Source organism: Prionailurus bengalensis, chromosome A1 (assembly GCF_016509475.1).
Source record: "Prionailurus bengalensis isolate Pbe53 chromosome A1, Fcat_Pben_1.1_paternal_pri, whole genome shotgun sequence".
NCBI lineage: Eukaryota > Metazoa > Chordata > Mammalia > Carnivora > Felidae > Prionailurus > Prionailurus bengalensis.
In genome coordinates this window covers 139,105,425-139,127,523 of record NC_057343.1, presented here as the reverse complement: position 1 = coordinate 139,127,523, position 22,099 = coordinate 139,105,425, and the positions used below count along the sequence as shown (strand labels likewise).

Below are 22,099 nucleotides of genomic sequence, written 5' to 3'. Positions count from 1 at the left end.
CTTAATAAAATTCTGAAACTTTTTATTTTGTTGGAGTTCTTTAAAGAGGCTAACGGCTTCTTTGTGATGGCTACAGAATTCTCCATATACTTTCTTCATTTTATTTGCATTTTCTTCTGAAAACTGAGAAGAGTGACATTTCAGTGATGGTTTACAAATTTAGTTAGTTATCAACACTAAAAAGAACATGCAATTTTCAAGTATTTCAATATATTCTTGGCAAATAAAGAATAGATATGAAATTTCTCAACACAGTCCCTTCTTTTCCCCACTTTTTACATTAAACTAAAACAAAGTTGTCAAGAGGTAAGGGGAAGACACAAACCTACCATGGTTTTATTGTTTTAAACTGATTTGATTATCAGGCAGTCAAATGAAAGACATTTGTTATTTTTATTCTTTTTGAGCTGTTTGTGCAACTTTATCATTTCACGCTATTGTTGTTGGGGCTTGTTTTTTTTTGTTTTGTTTTTTGTTTTTTACTTTTCTAGGGTGAAGAAACGCTATGTGGGGCACCTGGGTCGCTCAGTCGGTTAAGGTCCAACTTCAGCTCAGGTCATGATCCTACAGCTCGTGGGTTCGAGCCCTGCGTTGGGCTCTGTGCTGATAGCTCAGAGCCTGGAGCCTGCTCAGGATTCTGTGTCTCCCTCTCTCTCTGCCCCTCCCCTGCTCGTGCTCGCTCACTCTCTCTCTTCAAAAATAAACAAATATTTTAAAAATTAAAAAAAAAAGAAAGAAAAGCTATGTGGCAATATTTGCCTCAAGAAGGTTTGACCTCTCAGAGGTTGACATTGACATAGGCGAACTGATCATGTCCATGGATTCAGTCCTCAGTTGGGAATTTAATTTTTGTCAGCACATCACAAATGGGTCCAGAGGCAGGTAAAAGGGAAAGATGAATAATCAGAATGCCAATTTATTAACTGATGGACCAAAGTAGAGATGTGGGCTGGATATTTCAATAAGCTTAATTGGTGCAAACATCTCTGGAGAAAAATCTACATGGTAACCATATTAGAATCATAAGGGAACAAACTGAATTGCCTGAATGCCAGTGTTTCAGACTTTGACACATTCAGGATTATAGCAACAGAAACCAGAAAACACCTCACTCCCTAACCCCAGGAAAGCACTTCAAATTTACATCACCATCTCTGATGTCTTCATCTTTCCTTATAGTTTTATCTATGCTTGAGGCCAGTATCTCAAGAGATCTTTAAATTAACTACAATTGCTCAAAATAAATAAATAAATAAATAAATAAATAAATAAATAAATAAATAAATAAATAAGTAAGTAAGTAAGTAAGTAAGTAAGTAAAACTTGAGTACAAATCTAACAAGATACATACAGGCCTCATATGCTGAAAACTATACAGTGCTAGTAAAAAAAAAAAAAATCAAAGAAGATGTAAATCAATGGAGGCAGAGACATACCATAGTCATAGACTGGGAGCCTCAACCCAAATTGATATACAAGTTTAATACAATCCTCATTAGAATCCCAGCAAGTTTTTAAATACAGACAAGATTATTCTATTTTTAAATTTTTTTTTTCAACGTTTATCTATTTTTGGGACAGAGAGAGACCGAGCATGAACGGGGGAGGGGCAGAGAGAGAGGGAGACACAGAATCGGAAACAGGCTCCAGGCCCTGAGCCATCAGCCCAGAGCCTGATGCGGGGCTCGAACTCACGGACCGCGAGATCGTGACCTGGCTGAAGTCGGACGCTTAACCGACTGCGCCACCCAGGCGCCCCCAGACAAGATTATTCTAGAATTTATAGAAAAAAAGAGAATAGCTAAAAACAATTTTGAAAAAGAATTAAGTAGAAGGACTCAGTCCACCCAATTTCAAGATTGATTATATAGCTACAAGAATTAAGACTATGTGAAATAATGGACACATAGATCAGTGGAACAGAACAGGAACCCAAAATGCCCAACGGAATTTTGACAGGGGAGCAAAGGCAATTCAGTGAAGGAAGGATGGCTCTTCTAACAAAGGCGGAAAAGCATTGGGGGAAATGGACATCCAGAGACTAAAAACAAGAAGTGAAATCTTGACCTGTGTCTCATATTCTAAACAAAAATTAACTCAGAATGGACTACAGACTTAAATGTAAAACATAAAACTGTAAAACTTTTAGAAAAAAAAATGGGAGAAAATCTTTTGAGATCTCAGTCTAGACAAAAAGTTCTTAGATTTGACACCAAAAGCATGACCCTTACAAGGAAAAACCGAAATAATGGACTTCATCAAACTCAGAAAATGAGAAAATAAGTTACAGACTTCATGTCTGCAAATCACATACCTGACAGATGACTAGCACCTAGACTACATAAAGAAACTGCAATATTCAATAGTAAGAAAACAAACAATCCCATTAGAAAACGGGCAAAAGACAGGAGCCAACCTTTCATCAAAGAGGATATACACAGGGCAGATAAGGACATGAAAGATGTTTAACATCATCAGCTATGGGGGAATTATAACTTAAACCACGATGACTTATCATTACATATCTTTCAGGATAGGTAAAATTAAAAAAAATAGTAACATCACCAAGTACTAGTGAGAATGCAGAAAAACTGGATTATTGTACATTGTTTACAGGGATGTACAATAATACAATCACTCTGGAAAAGAGTTGGCAGTTTCTTACAAAATTAAGCATGCAACCACCCTGCAAGTCATGAATTGGGACCCCAGACATTTATCCCAGAGAACTGAAAAACTTAAGTTTACACACAAATCTGTACATGAATGTTTAAAACAGCTTTATTTCTGGGGCACCTGGGTGGCTCAGACAGGTAAGCGTCCAACTCTTGATTTCGGCTCAGGTCAAGATCTCACAGTTCATGAGTTTGAGCCCCGCATCGGGCTCTGCCCTGAGAGCTCGGGGCCTGCTTGGGATTCTCTCTCACCTCTCTCTGTTACCCTCCCCTGCTCACAGTCGCTCTTTCTCTCAGAATAAATAAACATTAAAAAAAATTTTTTTTTTTTAATTTTTTTTTTTCAACGTTTATTTATTTTTGGGACAGAGAGAGACAGAGCATGAACGGGGGAGGGGCAGAGAGAGAGGGAGACACAGAATCGGAAACAGGCTCCAGGCTCTGAGCCATCAGCCCAGAGCCCGACGCGGGGCTCAAACTCACGGACCGCGAGATCGTGACCTGGCTGAAGTCGGACGCTTAACCGACTGCGCCACCCAGGTGCCCCTAAAAAAAATTTTTTTAAACCGACTTTACTTCTAATAGCCAAGGACTAGAAATAGCCAGATGTCCTTCTACAAGTGAGTGATTAAACACACGTGGTATTTCCATACCACAGACTACTACTCAACAATAAAAAGAAATGAACCACTGAACTACCCAACCACCTAGATGATTCTTTTTTAATTGGCTGAAAGAAGCCAATCCAAGGGAGATTACATAGTACATATGTAATTTATATGTAACACACATGTAATTTATCTAACCTTACTGAAATGACAAAATTACAGAAATAGAGATTAGTTGTTGCCAGCAATTAAGGAGGTGGGCACAGGAGGGAAGTAGGTGTGGCTATAAAGTAGCCAGACAAGTACTTGTGATGATGGAAATGGTCTGTGACTTGATTGAATCATTGTCAGTATCCTGATTACGATGCTATAATTTTGCAAGATGTTAGCATCGGGGAAAAATAATTTAAAAAATTAAATATTTTGATTTTTTTAAAAAAATTGTTTGCATGTTTATTTATTTTTGAAAGAGAGAGAGAGAGACAGAGTGCAAGCTGGGGAGAGGCAGAGAGAGGGAGACACAGAATCCGAAGCAGGCTCCAGGCTCTGAGCTGTCAGCACAGAGCCCGACGCGGGGCTCGAACTCACGGACAGTGAGATCATGACCTGAGCTGAAGCCGGATGCTTAACCAACTGACCGAGCCACATAGGCACCCCCAAAATTAAAAAATTTTAAATGCCATATCCCAGGTCCCACCCCAAACCTATCAAAACAAAACCACGAGGGTGTTGGAACACAGAAGTCTTCATTTTTAACAGGCTTCAGGAGATTCTTATGTACCTGAAGTTGGCAAACTATGGCTTGATATCAACCATGTTCCTCATACTCATCATTTCGAACCAACACCAACATTTCCACTGACTCAATTAGCATCACATTCCAGTCTAGCCTCCTGAATAAGGTTCTCATGGCTAAAAAGTGAGGGATTCCTTTGAAGTCTTCTCTCCTACATCCCTTAAACAGCTAATGCTTCCTTGGTTCCCACACCTGCATCCCTTGTCTGAGGAAGTAGCTAATGTGCTCCCTCGGGAACCAACTTTTTACGGTACTGGAAGGAGACCGCTTGCCACCCCCACTATGCATGCCAACAACAGAAATGCCAAAGGAGGCTTAAAACCCTTTTCTCTGAATAACCGAGAATCTCTCCCCGAAGGAGAAGAGTGCACTTCATCCAAAAGCAGCACACCAGGCTCTTCCTATGTGACAGCCAACTTCCCAAACCTCGTTCCCAATGTCAGTCCTGCTTATACACACGATTAAATAAAAACAGAATGGGTAGAGATATAAAACATGGCAGCTACAAACATAAGAACAAAAGTGTTCTAAATGAGAATTTAAAAATACAGCATTTCTATCAAGAAAAGAGATGTCAATAATTTCAAATGACAAAAAAAAAAATCTTGTGCTTCAGTTTTTTGTTTTTTTTTTTAAATTTTTTCAACATTTATTTATTTTTGGGACAGAGAGAGACAGAGCATGAACGGGGGAGGGGCAGAGAGAGAGGGAGACACAGAATCGGAAACAGGCTCCAGGCTCTGAGCCATCAGCCCAGAGCCCGACGCGGGGCTCGAACTCACGGACCGCGAGATCGTGACCTGGCTGAAGTCAGACGCTTAACCGACTGCGCCACCCAGGCGCCCCTTGTGCTTCAGTTTTGAACGCACTCAAATTGAAGTTCACAGACACATTTTTACTCAAATTGTCTTGCAAAGGACTTTACAGTCTCTTGGCATTATGTGTTTCAGATGAATTATGAGGCAGGTCTATGACTTTATAGATGATCTGCAAAGCAGATTACTCTTTGATTAAAAACTTGTAGGGGGCACACGGGTGGCTCAGTTGGTTAAGTGTCTGACTTGGTTTCGGCTCAGTTTATGATGTCACGGTTTCCTGAGTTCCAGCCCTACATGTGGCTCTGTGCTAACAGTATAGAGCCTGCTTGGGATTCTCTCTCTCCCTCTCTCTCTCTCTACCCCTCCCCCAATTGCGGTGTCTCTGTCTCTCTCAAAAATTAACAACCATAAATTAAAAAAATGAAATGAAATGAAATGAAATAAAATAAAATAAAATAAAATATACAATAAAATAAAATAAAATAAAATAAAATAAAATAAAAAAGAATAAAATAAAAACTGGTTACTGATGTAGGTTTTTACATCCTTAGACATGGAGAAGCAGTTACTGCACAATTAAGTGGGGTTTTTGTTTTGTGCCTCAAAAGTATCTGTATTTAAGTATATTTACATCAATGACCTTAACTCCCCCATTTTTAGTAAATGAACCAACAGCTGAACTCTGTTATTGTGGGCTACAGGGTGAAATGGTTTCAAAATCAGTCTTTTGGAGAAGATGACATTGTGGAATTTATCTAGAGAAAATCAAATGAAGGTAAGAAAGGATGCATCTCCATGCCTTTCCCCAAGCTCTACAAGGGACCGCAAAACGTGGCACTCAAGTGAATTTCTGGCATTTTGATCCTAAGGGATCCATTCATTCAATAACATTCATGGTACCAAGCACTGTTCTAGGTGCTGAAATACAGTAGTCATCAAATTGATAAGAATCCCTGCTTTACTGGGACCTAAAACCTTCTGATGATAAAAAGCTTCTGCAGATGTCACTATGGAGGCCTCAAGAAATCATATCCCTAATTCATTGTTAAAAGAGCAGATTGTGATTTAAATCCCAGTTATGCTACTTAGGAGATGTGTGAACTTGACTAAGTTATTACTTTCCCCATGTGTCAGTTTCTGTATTTGTACAATGGGGAAGATAAGATTTACCTTATGGAGGTGTGCAGGTAAAGGAGGTAATTTACATGGAGGTACCCTCAAAGGGCTTGCCCGATTGTGATCACGGAGGGTACGCTACTTAACTTCTCTATTAGCAGGTTTTTTCATAGAAAAGCCCTTTCAAAGAGACCAGAAGGCCAAAAGGAATCATCAGTTTTGGTTTTCTTATCTATTAGTAGAGTCACACAAACCATTCTCATGATGCTTCAACCATCCCGAGCACCTAAAACTGTCTCCTTTTAGTGAGATTTGCTGTCTTGTCCCCCCAGGCATGAATACCAAGGCTTTAACGATAACAGATCTTCCTCACTCTTCCTAAGATGAGCCAGCATCTGTCTTGCAGATACTGCCATGACCATCACAGGTTCAGGGGTGGGGGTGGTGGGGGTGGGGGGGAATGTGTTATCATAGATCAAAAAGTCTAGGCAGATTTTTCCTAATAGACTTATTTATGGCTGTGACTCCTGGTGGAGACAGTGACAAGGATGATCCCACCAGGTTTGGAGACACACACAAGTCAGTCCCTGGCTGTCAAAGCTCTTGGCTATCAGGCACACAAAGGCATATCCAACAGAAGAAAACCAAGCAATCCCATCTGCCAATGGTTTAAAAAAAAAATCAATTCCAGTTCTTCATAGGCTTTCACATTGTGGAAAGTCTGCAAACCTCCAGGTGTTTGACGTTAGGGCCTTTAAAAACCTCTCTCACCTGTTGTACCAGAATATCTCCAATGCGATTGATGATGAAATTTCTGTCATCACCAGCACAGGACTCCTGCCTTCGCTCCTTCATACTAGAAAAGAAATGCCTGTGGATTTCAAGTAACTCATCTAAGCAAGGAAAGATTTTATCCACGGTGCTGTGATCAAGCTGGAGCTCCTCCTTCATCCCTTTCCTGAAGATCTCGGACATGATGAGCAGGGTCTGGATGTGATGCATCTCTGTTTGCATCAGCTCTGAAACACATGCGCAGACACAAGCTTTAATGAGCAAGTACTCCACCCACTGACATTAGTGGCTAAACACTAAATGTTATACAAATTAAACAAAACCAAAAAACAAAAAAAGAGGTGATGTTTTGGAACAATGATATTCCTCCACCATAAAAGTCAGCATTGACTCAACAATTAATGCAAGCTCGAAATACTAAACCATTTTCTTTTTTCCAAATATGTGAAGATGATACACATAAGTGAAGTCCCATACATAAGAATCCCGTTCATCTAAAACCGAGACATAATTAGCTAGCATAATGAACTAGGCACCTTTAGCTAGGAACCAGGTCTTCCATTCCTCTAAATGCTCTATGAAAATATAACTTAGTTTGCCTGGTTTTTTTCTTTCTTTCTTTTTTGGCTTTTTGGTTTTTGCGTTGAGTAGCAGCACTTCATTAAATTAAACTGAATTGAAATAATAAGGCTCCTTAATGCATATAACAGTCGTTGGATCTGTTGCCAAAATTCCACTTTCTCCAGGAGAAAAAAAAAAGCGTGATGATCAAGGAAGAGAAACCATGGAGAAAATGAAAAGACAGCCCAGAGAATGAGAGAATGTCACATGCTATTTCAAGGCCTCCATGGTTGCTGTTCCAACCACCTGGTATGTTTTCTCCCCAGGTCTAACTCCTTCCCCAAGTCCCCCAGCTCTCTTCAAGTATTACTGGTCTCTCAAATCTCCCTGTAGACCCCAACATTAATACCCATGTCCCCATGTTCGATATGGCCCACTACTCTGTTTTCTTCTCAGCACTTACCACACACACTCTATTGAGTATTTTACAGATTTTCTGTCCTACACTGTAGTGTCTCCCCCCAACAAGTTCACACGAGAAGAAAACCTGTACATTTTGTTCACGGCTATTTCCCTGGTTTCTAGACTTAATGCCTGGCATACAAGAGGGGCTAATACTGGTGCTAATACTCCCAAGGGCAGGCCTAGGGAGACAGATCAGACTTTTTACGTTGGAGGAGCCCATAGACAGAAACTAGGGGGGAGGAATTTCAGATCTTAGCACAGATGAACAGAATTAAAAGGCAATGTCTACGGAAAGAGAGAACTACCAAGTGGAGATGTTCAAGAAAAATGTGTATGATCAGGTTGCACGGCTATGGCAACGATGATGTAAATACCACAAGGAACATGGAAACAATGACCTTGATTTTCACACAGCAATTTTTTATTTAATTTTTTTTCAACGTTTATTTATTTTTGGAACAGAGAGAGACAGAGCATGAACGGGGGAGGGGCAGAGAGAGAGGGAGACACAGAATCTGAAACAGGCTCCAGGCTCTGAGCCATCAGCCCAGAGCCTGACGCGGGGCTCGAACTCACAGACCGCGAGATCGTGACCTGGCTGAAGTTGGACGCTTAACCGACTGGGCCACCCAGGCGCCCCACACACAGCAATTTTTAATAAAGTGTGCCTGCCAATGACACTATTAAGCCTCTAAGGAAACAGCAGTATTGGGATTTCAGTAAACAGACTGAAAAAAAAAAAAGGCAATGCAAGAAAATATCTCAAAAGGGACTTGCGTCCAGAGATGAAAAAGATCTATTACAACTCAAGAGTAAAAAGACAAACAAAAAACAAAAAGCCTACTTCAATATGTGCGAAAGATTTGAAAAGCTATTTCTCCAAAGATATAGACAGATGACCAATAAGCACATGGAAAGATGTTTGACCTGATTAGCCAGCAGGAACATGCACATCAAAGCCAAAATGGGACACCACGTGACACACACTAGGTAAACTGTGATAAAAAGGGTGGGCGATAACGAAGAGTTAGTAAGGATGTGGGGAAAGCAAAATCCTCAGTACCTCACCGGCAGGCATGCCAAACGGTGCCGCTGCTTTGGAACACAGTCTGGCAGTTCGTCTTAAGGTTAAACGTAAAGTTACTACATGATCCAAAAAGTGCAAACGGCCCAAAAGGACCCTCAACTGCTAAAATGACCTTCAACTGATAATGAAACAAAATGTAGTATGTTTACAATGAAATAACATACAGCCATAAAAAGGAATGAAGTATTGTTAAACAGTAAAGATGAACCTCAAAAACAATACACTAAGTGAAAGAAACCCATCTGCCCTACATGAAAGTATGTGAAAATTTCCCATGGTTCTTAAAAGAGAAGTAAAGTCGTATAGGCCACGTTTAAGTAAACTTTAAAAGGTCTGACACATAAAATTTGCTTTGTACCAGGTATATACGATGCCTCAGTTAAGCCTCACAACAGTTAGACCTGAATATCATTATCCCCATTTAAAAAGCAATTTTTTTTTGATGTTTATTTATTTTGGGGAGAGACAGAGAGAGAGACAGAGCGTGAGCATGGGCAGGGTGGAGAGCGAAGGAGACACAGAATCTGAAGCAGGCTCCAGTCTCTGAGCTGTCAGCACAGAGCCTGACGCGGGGCTTGAACTCACGAACTGTGAGATCATGACCTGAGCCAAAGTCAGATGCCTAACCAACTGAGCCACCCAGGCGCCCCATTGTTATCCCCATTTTAAAGACAGACAAACTGGGGCGCCTGGGTGGCTCAGTCGGTTAAGCATCCGACTTCGGCTCAGGTCATGATCTCACAGTCCGTGAGTTTGAGCCCCGCATCAGGCTCTGTGCTGACAGCTCAGAGCCTGGAGCCTGTTTCAGATTCTGTGTCTCCCTCTTTCTCTGACCTTCCCCTGTTCATGCTCTCTGTCTCAAAAATAAATAAATGTCAAAAAAAATTTTTTTTTTTAAATAAAGACAGAGAAACTAAGATCCAGGCAAGTTAAATCATCTGTCTGAGACCAAGTAGATAAAAAGGGAGAGAACAAGGATTTGAACCCAGGTCCGGAGGACTGCAAATTTCATGCTCTTTCCCCTATACCACAATGCATCAGCCCCAAGAGCATATTTTAAATGCTTACCAAAAATGACATCCTGTCTTTTGATGACATCCTTCCCCTGCTTACTGCAAAACGAGGGATCCACCACCAGGCTCCAAGATTCTGCCTCCAGCTCCTGGGCATCACTGCTGAGGTCACTCCACAGAGAAGAATCCACGACATCTAGGATGTAGGCAGAACAGAGAAGCCAGAAGTGGAGTCACACACAAAACACACAGGAAATAAACCTACTGTCAACACAGAAACAACTAAGCCAAAATACTGTTGATGTGGAGAAGAAACCCCTGAAAGCCAAACTGGTGAAAGGGTCCAAGTCAAGGCAGCTCTCATGAAAGCAAAGAATCATTAAAACAGTGATGGTTTATGTGTGGAGGGGGGGGAAAAAAGACATTTAAAGTTTGTTTTCTTTGTTTGGGCTTGCTGTACTATAGTTTTATTTTTGGTAACCTTTTGAGTCCATAAAATGATTACAGAATCTTGAACACACAATTTCTTTTGCCCCAGGGAACTCTGTACTGTTTACTCATATCTGAATGTTGTCTTTGCTCTTGATGTGGCTTGCTGTCCTTAATATAAACATGAAAGCAGGGTACATGGGCTCAAGTCCTATGAGTACAGTTTTGTTTTTTTTTTTTGGTTTTTTTTGCAGAGCTTTACATCTCACACACACACACACACACACACACACACACCTTCTAGGAAAACTGAATCCTACATGCCCAAACAGCATTCCTTAGACAGAGTCCAGCTCAGTCGAGATGAGACAACAATGGATTTAAAGATCCAAGTTCAAAATAAAAGCAAAAGATTCCCTGGGCAGTGTCTACTCCTTTCTCTTGTCACTGCTCTCCTTTCCTTGGGTCCTCCTTCACTGATTGATACAGCTTGGATACAACATGCAGTTCACCAGAATAAATCCTATCTTATAAAATATGCTTTAAAACATGCTTTTATTCCTCTAGAAGTAGAGGGTAACAGATAGTGGTAAGTATCTCAGAAATCTAGGTGAGTACCCTCTTAACTGAGTGTGTGTGTGTGTGTGTGTGTGTGTGTGTGTGTGTGTGTATACACATATATATACATATATAATATATATAAATTTTTATTTATTTTTGAAAGAGAGAGAGAGAGACAGAATCAGAAGGAGGCTCCAGGCTGTGAACACAGAGCCTGACGGCGGGCTCGAATTCACAAACTGTCAGATCATGACCTAAGCCCAAGTCGGACACGTAACCGACTGAGCCACCCAGGCACCCCATAACTAAGTATATATTTTTAATGTATGATCCTGATTCCAATTCATCAGTAGTTCTAGAGCTTTTTAAACAACAACAAGCACAGAATGTATTTCATTCTCTTACCTTTATGACATGTCTATTCAATACATCATTTATACTCAGTCACTATGTGGGAGTATCCCCTAGGGTTAAATTTTCCTTCTTTTATCAAAAGAACCTATACCAAAAAGACACCATGAAACAGAATTCTTTTTTAAGAAAAAAGAGTGTTTCAATTTTACATCCTTCAGAAAATATTCCACTTGGCAATTCACCACAGAAACAAACATGTCTTCTCCTCACCTTCCATTAAAAAGGACTCCGTGGAAGGAGATGAGCCCATAGACTGTAAAAGCTCATCGGAATGAGACCTGCTTCTCCAGTTGTTCCCGTCACTCTCAGACTCCAAGGATAGCCCTGACCTTCTGAAACTGGAGGGAGAGAGAGAGAGAAGAGTCAGCTCCAGTGGTGGCTCTGAGATATTAAGATGAGAAATCACATTAAGCCTTACCTTTCCAAGGTAGTGCCTGGAACACTTCTGGACAATGGATGGACCTGCACTGAAGTTTCTTTTCTCCCAGTGGGCAATCCAATAGGCATGGAGGAAGAAGGGTGCAAGGAGAGACCAGGTTGCGGGATGTCTCGGAATGAAGAATCTAGAAATCAAAATGAGCGCTTCACGTGGTTTTCACAGAGGGCAGTAATTACCAGCAGTCATGTAAAAAGCCAAGAAGCGAAACACTCGAATGGCGGCTTCTAATACATCACATGCCCAGCCTTGAAACCAGTCTTCTTGCCACATCCTGACACCTGCTTCAAATGTCCCTTCCATTTCACACCCTCCTGACACCCATGTGGCAGACCTGCTTTAGCATATCCACTTGGAGACTGGGCGGCTGGGATTACACAAACAAGAAAATGGAATGGGGAAACACTGAGACAGCTTTCCCATAAACCACTGCTTGTACTCCTTAGAGCCAGCTTTAAATAGATCCAAGGTGTTATTAGCACTATTAGAATGCATATTGTATGTATAAACAGTCATACACACACATGGCATGTCAGTGGATTGGAATGATGCTGGGGAGTCTATTCTTTATGGGTGATAACTTCAGGCAAATGAAACCTCCAAGTCAAGCTGAGCTCTTCTCTGTCACGTACTGAATGAAAACTAAAGGGTGCTTCAATGCCTTTCTCGTCAATTCTTAATTGTGACAGGCATATATGGTTTTACATTTGATGTGTACCATACGTGACCTCGGGGAACATTTCAGTCTAAACAGTTTCAGAGATATAGCAAACACCTTCTCAAGTAAAGGAGAATGAATACTTATATAGAGCCCCGGAATATCATGAAGGATTTTATACATGTGTGATTTGGTTTTATCTTCATGGCTTCCAAGTACAGACATGGAATTTTTATCAGTTATAAGATGCTTTATATCTTCTTTTTTAATTTTTTTTCATGTTTATTTATCTTTGAGAGAGACAGTGAGTGAGTGCAGGGGAGGGGCAGAGAGAGAGGGAGACACAGAATCCGAAGCAGGCTCCAGGCTCTGAGCTGTCAGCACAGAGCCCGATGCGGGGCTCGAACCCATAAACTATGAGATCATGACCTGAGCCAAAGTCAGATGTTCAACTGACTGAGCCACCCAGGCGCCCCAAGATGCTTTATATTTTCATGCTTAACCTTATGAAATTGAGAAGAGCCTCACAACTACAATCAAAGGGACTTCTGCCAAAGCAGAGGGTAAGTGATGTCACAGCTGTTACCATCTGCACAAGTGGCATCTGTGTAACATCACATCCAATCTCATGTCATCATGACTCTGCATACTTTATTGTCCCCTGATTCCGGTGATTTTGGAAACACTGGTCACAATGTTGGAGCATTAAAATGAAAAGTGACCCCAAACTTAAAACGCCTGTCATATGGAAAGCAATGCAGTATTTGAGGCAGAACAAATTCCAAAATCTCTCACAATAGATGAAAGGATTTTCCACCTTAGGAGATTATGGTCCCTGGTTCTTGCGTGCAATATAAACTACTTTCAGAGGCTGCTGATTACTTCCAAGAGAAATTGTTTAAATTTAAGCAATAAATTTAAGCAATTCAAGGAAAAAACATAAGCACCAAGACTAGCCCTATGCGAGGAAAATGCCAGCATGCCTTGAAATTTCAGTCATGCTAAAGGAGCTGATAAGATCCCAGCCTCAAGCCCAACTAATAAAGCAGGACCAGGTCACTAGAATAATGGACATCAGGGACTATAGACTCCAAACTTGAGGATTCTATCCCTCACCTTGATTCTGAAGAAGTATGTGATAGGTATTTGTATAGCTAAATGGAGGTTACTGCTAGGAAAACAAAGTTATGTACATCTAATGTCATATCTCTCTTTTCCCCCGAAGGTTGTCATTAAATCAATAGCGCATATTACACTACATCATATCTTATAATTGAGACAATATCCTAATAGGTCCCCCCATATAGTCCTCCTTAAAATAGCATATAGTACATACAGAACAAAGGTTATTAGGCTGGCATGGAAGTTTATACTGTTCTTGACCTCCTTGTAACTAAATTATTACACTAACCATGTGTTAGGAAGGAAGAAGTAATTGGGCAAAGGAAGTAACAAAGGAGCAGGTATTTTACACTGGAAGAAAGTATCATATGTATGCAATTGTCATTTCTATGTCACTTACTTCCAAGGGTGGTCTGCAGCTTGTTCTTGTTATGTTTCTCTTGGAATTTCTAATAAAGAACATTGGAAACATGGAAAATAAGATTAAATTCCATTTGACTACAAGCATGTCCACCCAGTTATACAGGATTCTTATCTGTATCATTTCAAACCAAGAATTCAAAGCAAAAGACACTAAAAGCAACAAAGAAACAAGTGATAATGATGAGATGTGCAATGCTGAGTTGTAATGAGGGCGCACCTCATGAACACATCTCATGAATATCCCAGCTTTATTTAACATCTATGGCAACTAGAAATGTCCAACATGTGCGTCCAGCCTGAGGCTGAGCGGGGAATTCCTGTCGGTGCTGCCTTTCTCCCACTTGCTCTTCCTACTCTTGGCTACTCTTCCTGTCTACAGGACACAACACCCCTGGCTGCCGAAACATCATCCTTAACTCTGTGACCTGACGCGACCTGTGTTTCCATTGATCACAGAAGTTAGAGACCCCAAGGTTCCCCCTGAAGTGTCGGCATGCTCACTCGCATTTCTAACAGGACGTTAGAGTGGGAAACAAAGGAAGAGATGGGACACATGCGCCCGTTCCCTCAAGCCCACTCCCAAGCTCAGAGAACATCCCTTTATTCTAGCGGGCCTCACAGTACGGTCCCAGCACAGCAGTACCACCTGGGAACTTGTTAAAAATACAAATTCTCCGACCCCACCTGGACTCTACCGGATCAGCAATTCTGAGAATGGGGCTCAGAAATAGGTCTTCCGGGTGTGATGCTGATATTTTCTATTTGAGAATTACTGCCCTAGACTTCATACCCTTATGCTTAAGGTCTGCACTCATAAACCGAGCCCGTCTCGACAGAAAGGCTAACCCACTTCCACCTTGCGACACAGGTGGCCACATCTGAGCTTTCCCTACTTCCAAAGGGACATAGTTAAGGCAACGACCATGCACTTAGAACACGTGTTCTTTTATCACTATAATGATCACTTTAGAAACAAATCTAGACCATGATAAAAAAAAAAAAATAAGAACCTAAACAGATAACAGGAAGCAACAGAGCTATATATGCACATGAAAAACAAACGAGAGATTACCTTGGTACATGGAGGGGCACCGTCTTTACAGCCCTTGTGTACATTTGCATTACAGTCTGAAAGGGAAGAATGAGTAAGGCCACACTGTGCGTTTGCTGGTCGCGGTAAAAATAGCATATAAAAATATTTAGAAAATATAGGGGAAAAAATAACTAAATCACAGGCAGCCCCACCACTCGAGCACAAGCACATGGCTAATGTTTTCATTTCCTTGGAGATATTTTTCCCCTTCTGCCGCAGTCTTACCAATTACGAAACCTGCAATTATATGGGATATACACTCTGAGAACTCATTGACTACTATACGCCCGACACTGCAATGGATTTCTGATATCCGGCTGGCGGCAAGTGCCCGCTCCCACGCCAGGTAAAATGCCTTGCAAAATGAAAGAAGGAAGACTCACACAGTGCTGAAAATAAAGTCCTGTCAGCCTCCGACAGGAAATCCTGCTAACTACAGGTGGCCAAATTAAATTTTTTTTTTCAACGTTTATTTATTTTTGGGACAGAGAGAGACAGACCATGAACGGGGGAGGGGCAGAGAGAGAGGGAGACACAGAATCGGAAGTAGGCTCCAGGTTCCGAGCCATCAGCCCAGAGCCTGACGCGGGGCTCGAACTCACGGACGGCGAGATCGTGACCTGGCTGAAGTCGGATGCTTAACCGACTGCGCCACCCAGGCGCCCCCAGGTGGCCAAATTAAAAGAGACAAATCATCAACCCGCTTGTCTTACTCCATAAAACATGGGGCCCTCAACCTCACTAAAAGGCAAGAGTTTGCCTGCCCCTTTCTGCCCACAGGCTCAGAGACGCAGGGTGTGTTGAGAGACAGCAGTCTCTTCATGTGGGGACCACTTTCTGCCAGGCCGCTGCCATCCTGTCCTGCCCGCCCGCCCTCCAGCCCCCATACCATCAGCCACCACCTCCTCGTCCCACCCACCCCACACACTGTAGACGAGGAGCCTGCAGCTTAACACAATCTTTATTAGAAGGATCCTTCCTTGTGGGTAGGTCACATTTAGATCCATCCAAGCCATTCTCGTCAAATACCTATAACCCACTGAGAAATGAGCCCAACTTCCTCCCGCTGTAGGTCCGCAGAGGCATTTTAGCCAACACCTCAAAGGCCAATGAGCAGAGGTCAGAATTACCCACATACTGGTCCTGGTGGCAAGTGTGGAAATCAGAGGGCTCTCTCCTCATTCCAAAACAAGTGAGTGAAAGGAAAGGGGGAAAAGTGGACAGGATGAGCCCAACAAAAATTTAGACTGAAAACTCACAGGAAAAGTGAGCCACTGAATACCATTAAATCTAGAAACAGAGAGGAAAAACTTAGATACACAAAATAGACATAAAATAGGACCACAGGGCCACGGAGGGAGAACAGAGCAGCACAATAGGCCTGCAAGATGACAGGGGGAAGGAGTTTTGTGAGACAAGAAAGCAGAACTGAGAACGAACTGAGGAGAATCAATTTAACAAAACTATCAAAGCAGCACCAGGAAATTAGACTTGAAAGATTCCCTCCCGAATGGAGAGGAAAAGAGGGGTATAATTATAAAATAGAACATGTCATACAAAAAAGGGAACAGAGATCATACTTCTCCAAGGAAGAAATCAGAAAAATTACATCAGAAGCAACAGTCAAAGCTACACTTGACAAAAACTTTTATCAAGCTAAAAAAGAACTACAAAAGGCAAATCAAAAGGTCTCACGGTTTCCTAGGAATTAAACGACAACTATTCTACAGACATATTCTGACATCTATAGGATTTAAAAATTTAAAGTTCTCAAGCATGTAGGCAGAAAAAGCAGGTCACCAATAAAGAAAGAAGGTCAGACAGGCCCCAAACTTTTCCACTATAATATTTAATGCCCAAAATTCATGGACCAATGTTGACAGGGTATTGGGGGCAAAGGTTTTGGTCTAGGCATTTATTTAGCTACATCAATCCCTTTGTGTGTGAAAGACACAAAGATCTACCTACTTAGATACACAAGGTTTCAGAAAACAGATCACTCCAACGACCCTTTTGAAAAAAATATTTATTTATCTGAAACACTACTTAAGACTATCAAAGAGCAGAATCGAAATTAAGGGTTCAAGAAGTGATCGAACTTTATTTTAAAAAAGAAAAAAAAACGAGCAATGGTTTTTTTCACAATGCATTTTCATTTCACAATGAAATCTGCATTTCACAAATGCATTTTTCACAATGCACTGAAACCAGCTAAACAAAAAACATCTAAAAACATTTTGCAAGTAGAGACAGAGAACTGAATACAGGTATCAAATTATTCTTGAAACAGAAAGGTATTCTTGAAAGATCATACAACATTAAAATGGCAATTCAATAATTCAGGATACCAATAAGCTCTAACAGAGAAAAGGGTAAATATAAGAGAAATTAGAGAATATTCAATTATAAGCCATAAAAGTTACCACTAGCGGATATTGAAAGAGCTAGCTTATCTTGCCCAATCCCCAGGTAACATAAAAACCAACAACACATGGCAGGGTCCTGGCCGGCTCTGTGGGTTAAGTGTCCAGCTCTTGATTCTGGCTCAGGTCATGATCTCACGGTTTGTGGAATCAAGCTCCGCATCAGGCTCTGCACTGACAGCTCGGAACCTGCTTGGGACTGACTCTCTTTCTCTCTCTCTCTCTCCCTCTCTCTCTCTCCGTCTCTGCCCTATCCCAGTTGGAATGCTCTCTCTCTCAAAATAAAACAAACATTTAAAAAACAACATCAACAACACATGGTATAAATAGCAAAATCAAACATCAAGGAAAACAGCAAAGAACTATAAAAGATAATTGACAGCTGTAAAATTGAGTAAATAAGAAAAAAAAAAGCCTTGTTATAAAATACTAGCTCTCAATTCCAGATTATGTCTAAATTAAAGACACACATTCCAAATTAAAAACAAAGAAATAGTAAGGGGAAATTCAAAGAAAAGGAAAGCAAAAGGAATATTAATTTCAGACAAAGTGAAATTCAATGCCCAAAGCATATAATGGCATTAAAAAGGTTATTTTATATTTATCAAAGTCAAATCTTCAACAAAGCTGTGATTTGTGAACTTCTGTGCACTAAATAATGTAATATCTAAACATAAGCAGTGAAATCTATTTATAAACAAAGGAATTTGTGAAAAAGTAGCAACTTAGGCTTTAACAAAAAAGAATACAAACACCAAAATTTTGACTATCTATTATGTTTTGTTTTATAGCATATCATGGTTTTCAGATTAGAAATAGTAATCTTCATAATTAAAAACAAAAATACATCCATAAATAGGATTATTTCCTAATAACAGCAGCTTACACATGTCACAATCTCTTGCCCCATGTAAAAAACTTAATAACCAAAGTTTAAACCCCCAACACTCCTCTCCTTAAAAACTGTAAATCCTAAAACTTTTTAAAAACTGTGGGTTAAAGAGGAAATTTAACACCTGCTGATGCTAGAATTTAAGAAAATAATCAAAGATGTGGACAGTGTCATATGCAAAAGAATGCCACCTACAACATTATTTGTTGTAAAAAAAAAAATTGGGGAAAAAGTTAAATGTATAGTAAGTTAAGAGTAATCAAACACATTTCATACAAAAACACCAGCATTAACAGCTAACTTTTTTATTATTAGAAAGGACTCCATTGGGGCGCCTGGGTGGTGCAGTCGGTTAAGCATCTGACTTCAGCCAGGTCACGATCTCATGGTCCGTGAGTTCGAGCCCCGCGTCGGGCTCTGGGCTGATGGCTCAGAGCCTGGAGCCTGTTTCCGATTCTGTGTCTCCCTCTCTCTCTGCCCCTCCCCCGTTCATGGTCTGTCTCTCTCTGTCCCAAAAATAAATAAAAACGTTGAAAAAAAAATTAAAAAAAAAAAAAAAGAAAGGACTCCATTAAAATATGAATAGCCATCTTTTCTAGTTGTTAAGATTTTGGATAGTTTTAAATTTCTCCTAGGGGCGCCTGGGTGGCGCAGTCGGTTAAGCGTCCGACTTCAGCCAGGTCACGATCTCGCGGTCCGGGAGTTCGAGCCCCGCGTCGGGCTCTGGGCTGATGGCTCAGAGCCTGGAGGCTGTTTCCGATTCTGTGTCTCCCTCTCTCTCTGCCCCTCCCCCGTTCATGCTCTGTCTCTGTCCCAAAAATAAATAAACGTTGAAAAAAAATTTTTTTTAATTTCTCCTTAAACCTTGTATCCTTTATGAGTCCTAGTGCATTTTTTTTAAAAAATGACTATTTTAAAAGCTAACTATATCCTCTATATTTTCAGCCATTTCCATCTTCCACACAAAGTCTCATGGCCATCCACTTGACCAACTCCTTGTGAACCAACATGTCCTGTGCTACAGAAGTTTACCTTTCAGGGAGCCCGCCCCCCGCCATAAGCATTAACTACACATGAGTACCCAAAGGCTGGGCTTTGTGACAGCTGCTGCAGGGAATACAGAAGAACCACTGTGTGATTAGAGTCCTTGAAGTCTATTTTAGTAGTTAAAAACAGGAGGGTGTACATTACATTAAACGGAAGAGGTAAATACCTCATACATGTGGTGTGTAAAATTTTCAGACATGCTGGTCAGGGAACACCTCCCAAGATGGGGCAAGAAATCAAGACAGATACAGAGGAGCTGGGGAAACTAAGAAGAGGAAGATCATCATAAGCAAGGGAAAGAGGCAAGAGGACACGGGCCAGGTGAGGCCGCTGGCTATAAACTGAGGCTGAGGAAGGAACCACCTATAGGACTATTCAGCACCCAGGCAACCAAACACATCTGTCTGGAAAGTGTGGGCTAATCCAGTGAACAAAAAGAGAGAGACGTCCTTAAGCACAGATGGGCAAGAAGAAAGTGGTGTTTGACCAAGAGGAAGCTGGTAAAAGTATTCAGAGTAAAGGAAGTGAGGGACTGAATGGTATCGAGTTGGGGGACAACAGCAAAGAGGAATCAATGGGTCCAAGGTGTCAGCTTGCACCATCAACCCAGAACGAAGGACAGCCTTCTTGCATGTGGATTTTGAAGATGGTTTTTGTCTTGTTGGTCTGGGAGACAAGGGACTCTCAAGGCAATGACGCCCGTAGACAGGGTTGCTCTGAGTAACCAGTATGAGCCAAACCTAAGGTGGTCAAGAAAGGCCTGAAGAGGTGTTATCCGAGCACACCCGAAGGAGGTGAAGGGGCAATCCCTGGAGCTGATCTGAGGGAGGAGCACTGCAGGCAGAAGGAAGAGCCAGGAAAGGCCCTCTGGGAGCAGCATGCCTGGCAGGCTGAGAGAAGAGCAAAGATGCCAGAGTGGCCGGAACAGAGGGAGGAAGGGGGAGAGGATGTCAGGGGAGACCCTGGGGCCTTGCACCAATTTTCAGGGCTTTGGCCTTCCTTGGGGGATGGTAGGAAGCCACTGGAGGATCTGGAACATAAGGATATGTGCCTTCACACGCTCACTACGGCTCATGTTTTGAGAACAGATGTTTTCCGAACTGCACCATTTGTGGTAGAAATGCCGAGAAACCAATTAGAAAGTGACTGAAATGGTAGCTTTAGACGAGGGTGATACCGGCAGCAGGATGAAAGGCGGCTGGCTTTCATCCATATTGTGAAGATCGCCCCAGAGGATTGCTGAAGGACTGGATGTGGAATATGAGAGATGAAGAGGCATCAAGGGAGACCTCAAGATGTTTGGCATGAGCATCTGGCTGCCATGGTAGAGCTGCCATTAACTGAGAGGGGCAGCCTGCAGACGGGCCAAGGAACAGAGCAGAGCTCCATTTTGGACATGCGACATTTGAGAACCTATGTAGACACCCACAGAGAGACGTCAAGCAATCAGTGAGATACACGGGTCTGGGGTTCTGGGAGGCTATCACTTGTGGACAACAAGCACTGACTCCAACCATCATGGCTCACTGCTTGGGTAAGTCATTAAACCACATGTGCGGTGCTACTATGAAGGATTATGTCAACATGCTTAACAATGGCCCTGTTCTCGGGGAGTTTACCGTCTGGGGAGGCGAAGTACAAAGATGGCACGCACTGGGTCGGAGAACTTACTGGAACACTGGAATGACTCCTTCCCCAGGAGCGTTTTATCACACACCAAACACTGGAGAACCCCAGAGAATGTTCCAGGGACAAACTGATGTCGGCTCAGTTTCTCTTTGTCTTTGGCGTCCTTGCTTTTTGTCTTCAGATACAGCACCAACAGCCAAGTGGGGAGAAATGAGAAAAGAGAAATGCTGAGAGCCCATGTAGTCACAGAAGCCATACACAGTCTCTACACTTTCTGTCTGAACATAAAGGCCGTTCGTGGAGGAGTGCCGTGACGCCACAATGGAAATGTGCACAGGCTGCATTTGTCTTGCACTTCTAGTGACTTGGACAATATTTCAGAAAAAAATGTAGAGGTCTTTGAATATGTGTACACAAAGGCTAAGATAAGGGATCTTCAAGGGCCAGTGGAAACTATACTAATTGCTGAAAAGTGGAACCAGCGACCCTTTAAACACAAAAGGCACAGAACTTGAGTTACCTTGGATTTATTCCGAGGGCTTGTCATCCTATTCATGAGAAAGCTGAAAGTTCGGCTCACTTTGTATTTTTCAGACTCTGACTTGGCAGGTATAATATATTTATCCCATTCTTCTTGCTGAATTCTACAAAAAAGAATCTGTTACCGTGGCTTATCAGAACTTAAAGAGGGAGTAAAAAATAGCATTTATGTACACACGTGTGTATACACGTTTTTCAGGTTTTAATGGTTATTGTAAAGATAAAGATAGACTCTATTAAAAATATATTTTATAGATGGATAATGGATGTGTGATAAAGCAACTATCTCACCATGATATCAATTACAGAATCTAAGTAGTAGAAATGGGTATTCAGCAGATAATTCTTTTAACTTTTCTGTATATTTCTTTTTTTTCTTAATAAAATACTAGAGAAATAAAGGAAACCTTAGACTTACACCTTCACTCTGCAAACCCTCATCTCCTTATTTACTATGCAAACAGCAATCTCCGAGGGCACAGAAAAACCAAATAACCAGCA

At 41.4% G+C, this 22,099-nt stretch overlaps 1 protein-coding gene across 1 annotated transcript in view; it reads right to left on the bottom strand.

The window, feature by feature from the left end:
* The window catches only part of ARHGEF28 (Rho guanine nucleotide exchange factor 28), a 312,308-nt gene that overhangs the window by 60,174 nt on the left and 230,035 nt on the right, over positions 1 to 22,099 (bottom strand). Inside the window, 9 exon segments of the mRNA XM_043591949.1 lie at positions 1 to 123; positions 6,785 to 7,032; positions 9,987 to 10,127; positions 11,546 to 11,673; positions 11,754 to 11,898; positions 13,952 to 14,000; positions 15,047 to 15,102; positions 21,101 to 21,233; positions 21,579 to 21,702. Coding sequence (XP_043447884.1) covers positions 1 to 123; positions 6,785 to 7,032; positions 9,987 to 10,127; positions 11,546 to 11,673; positions 11,754 to 11,898; positions 13,952 to 14,000; positions 15,047 to 15,102; positions 21,101 to 21,233; positions 21,579 to 21,702 — 1,147 coding nt within the window.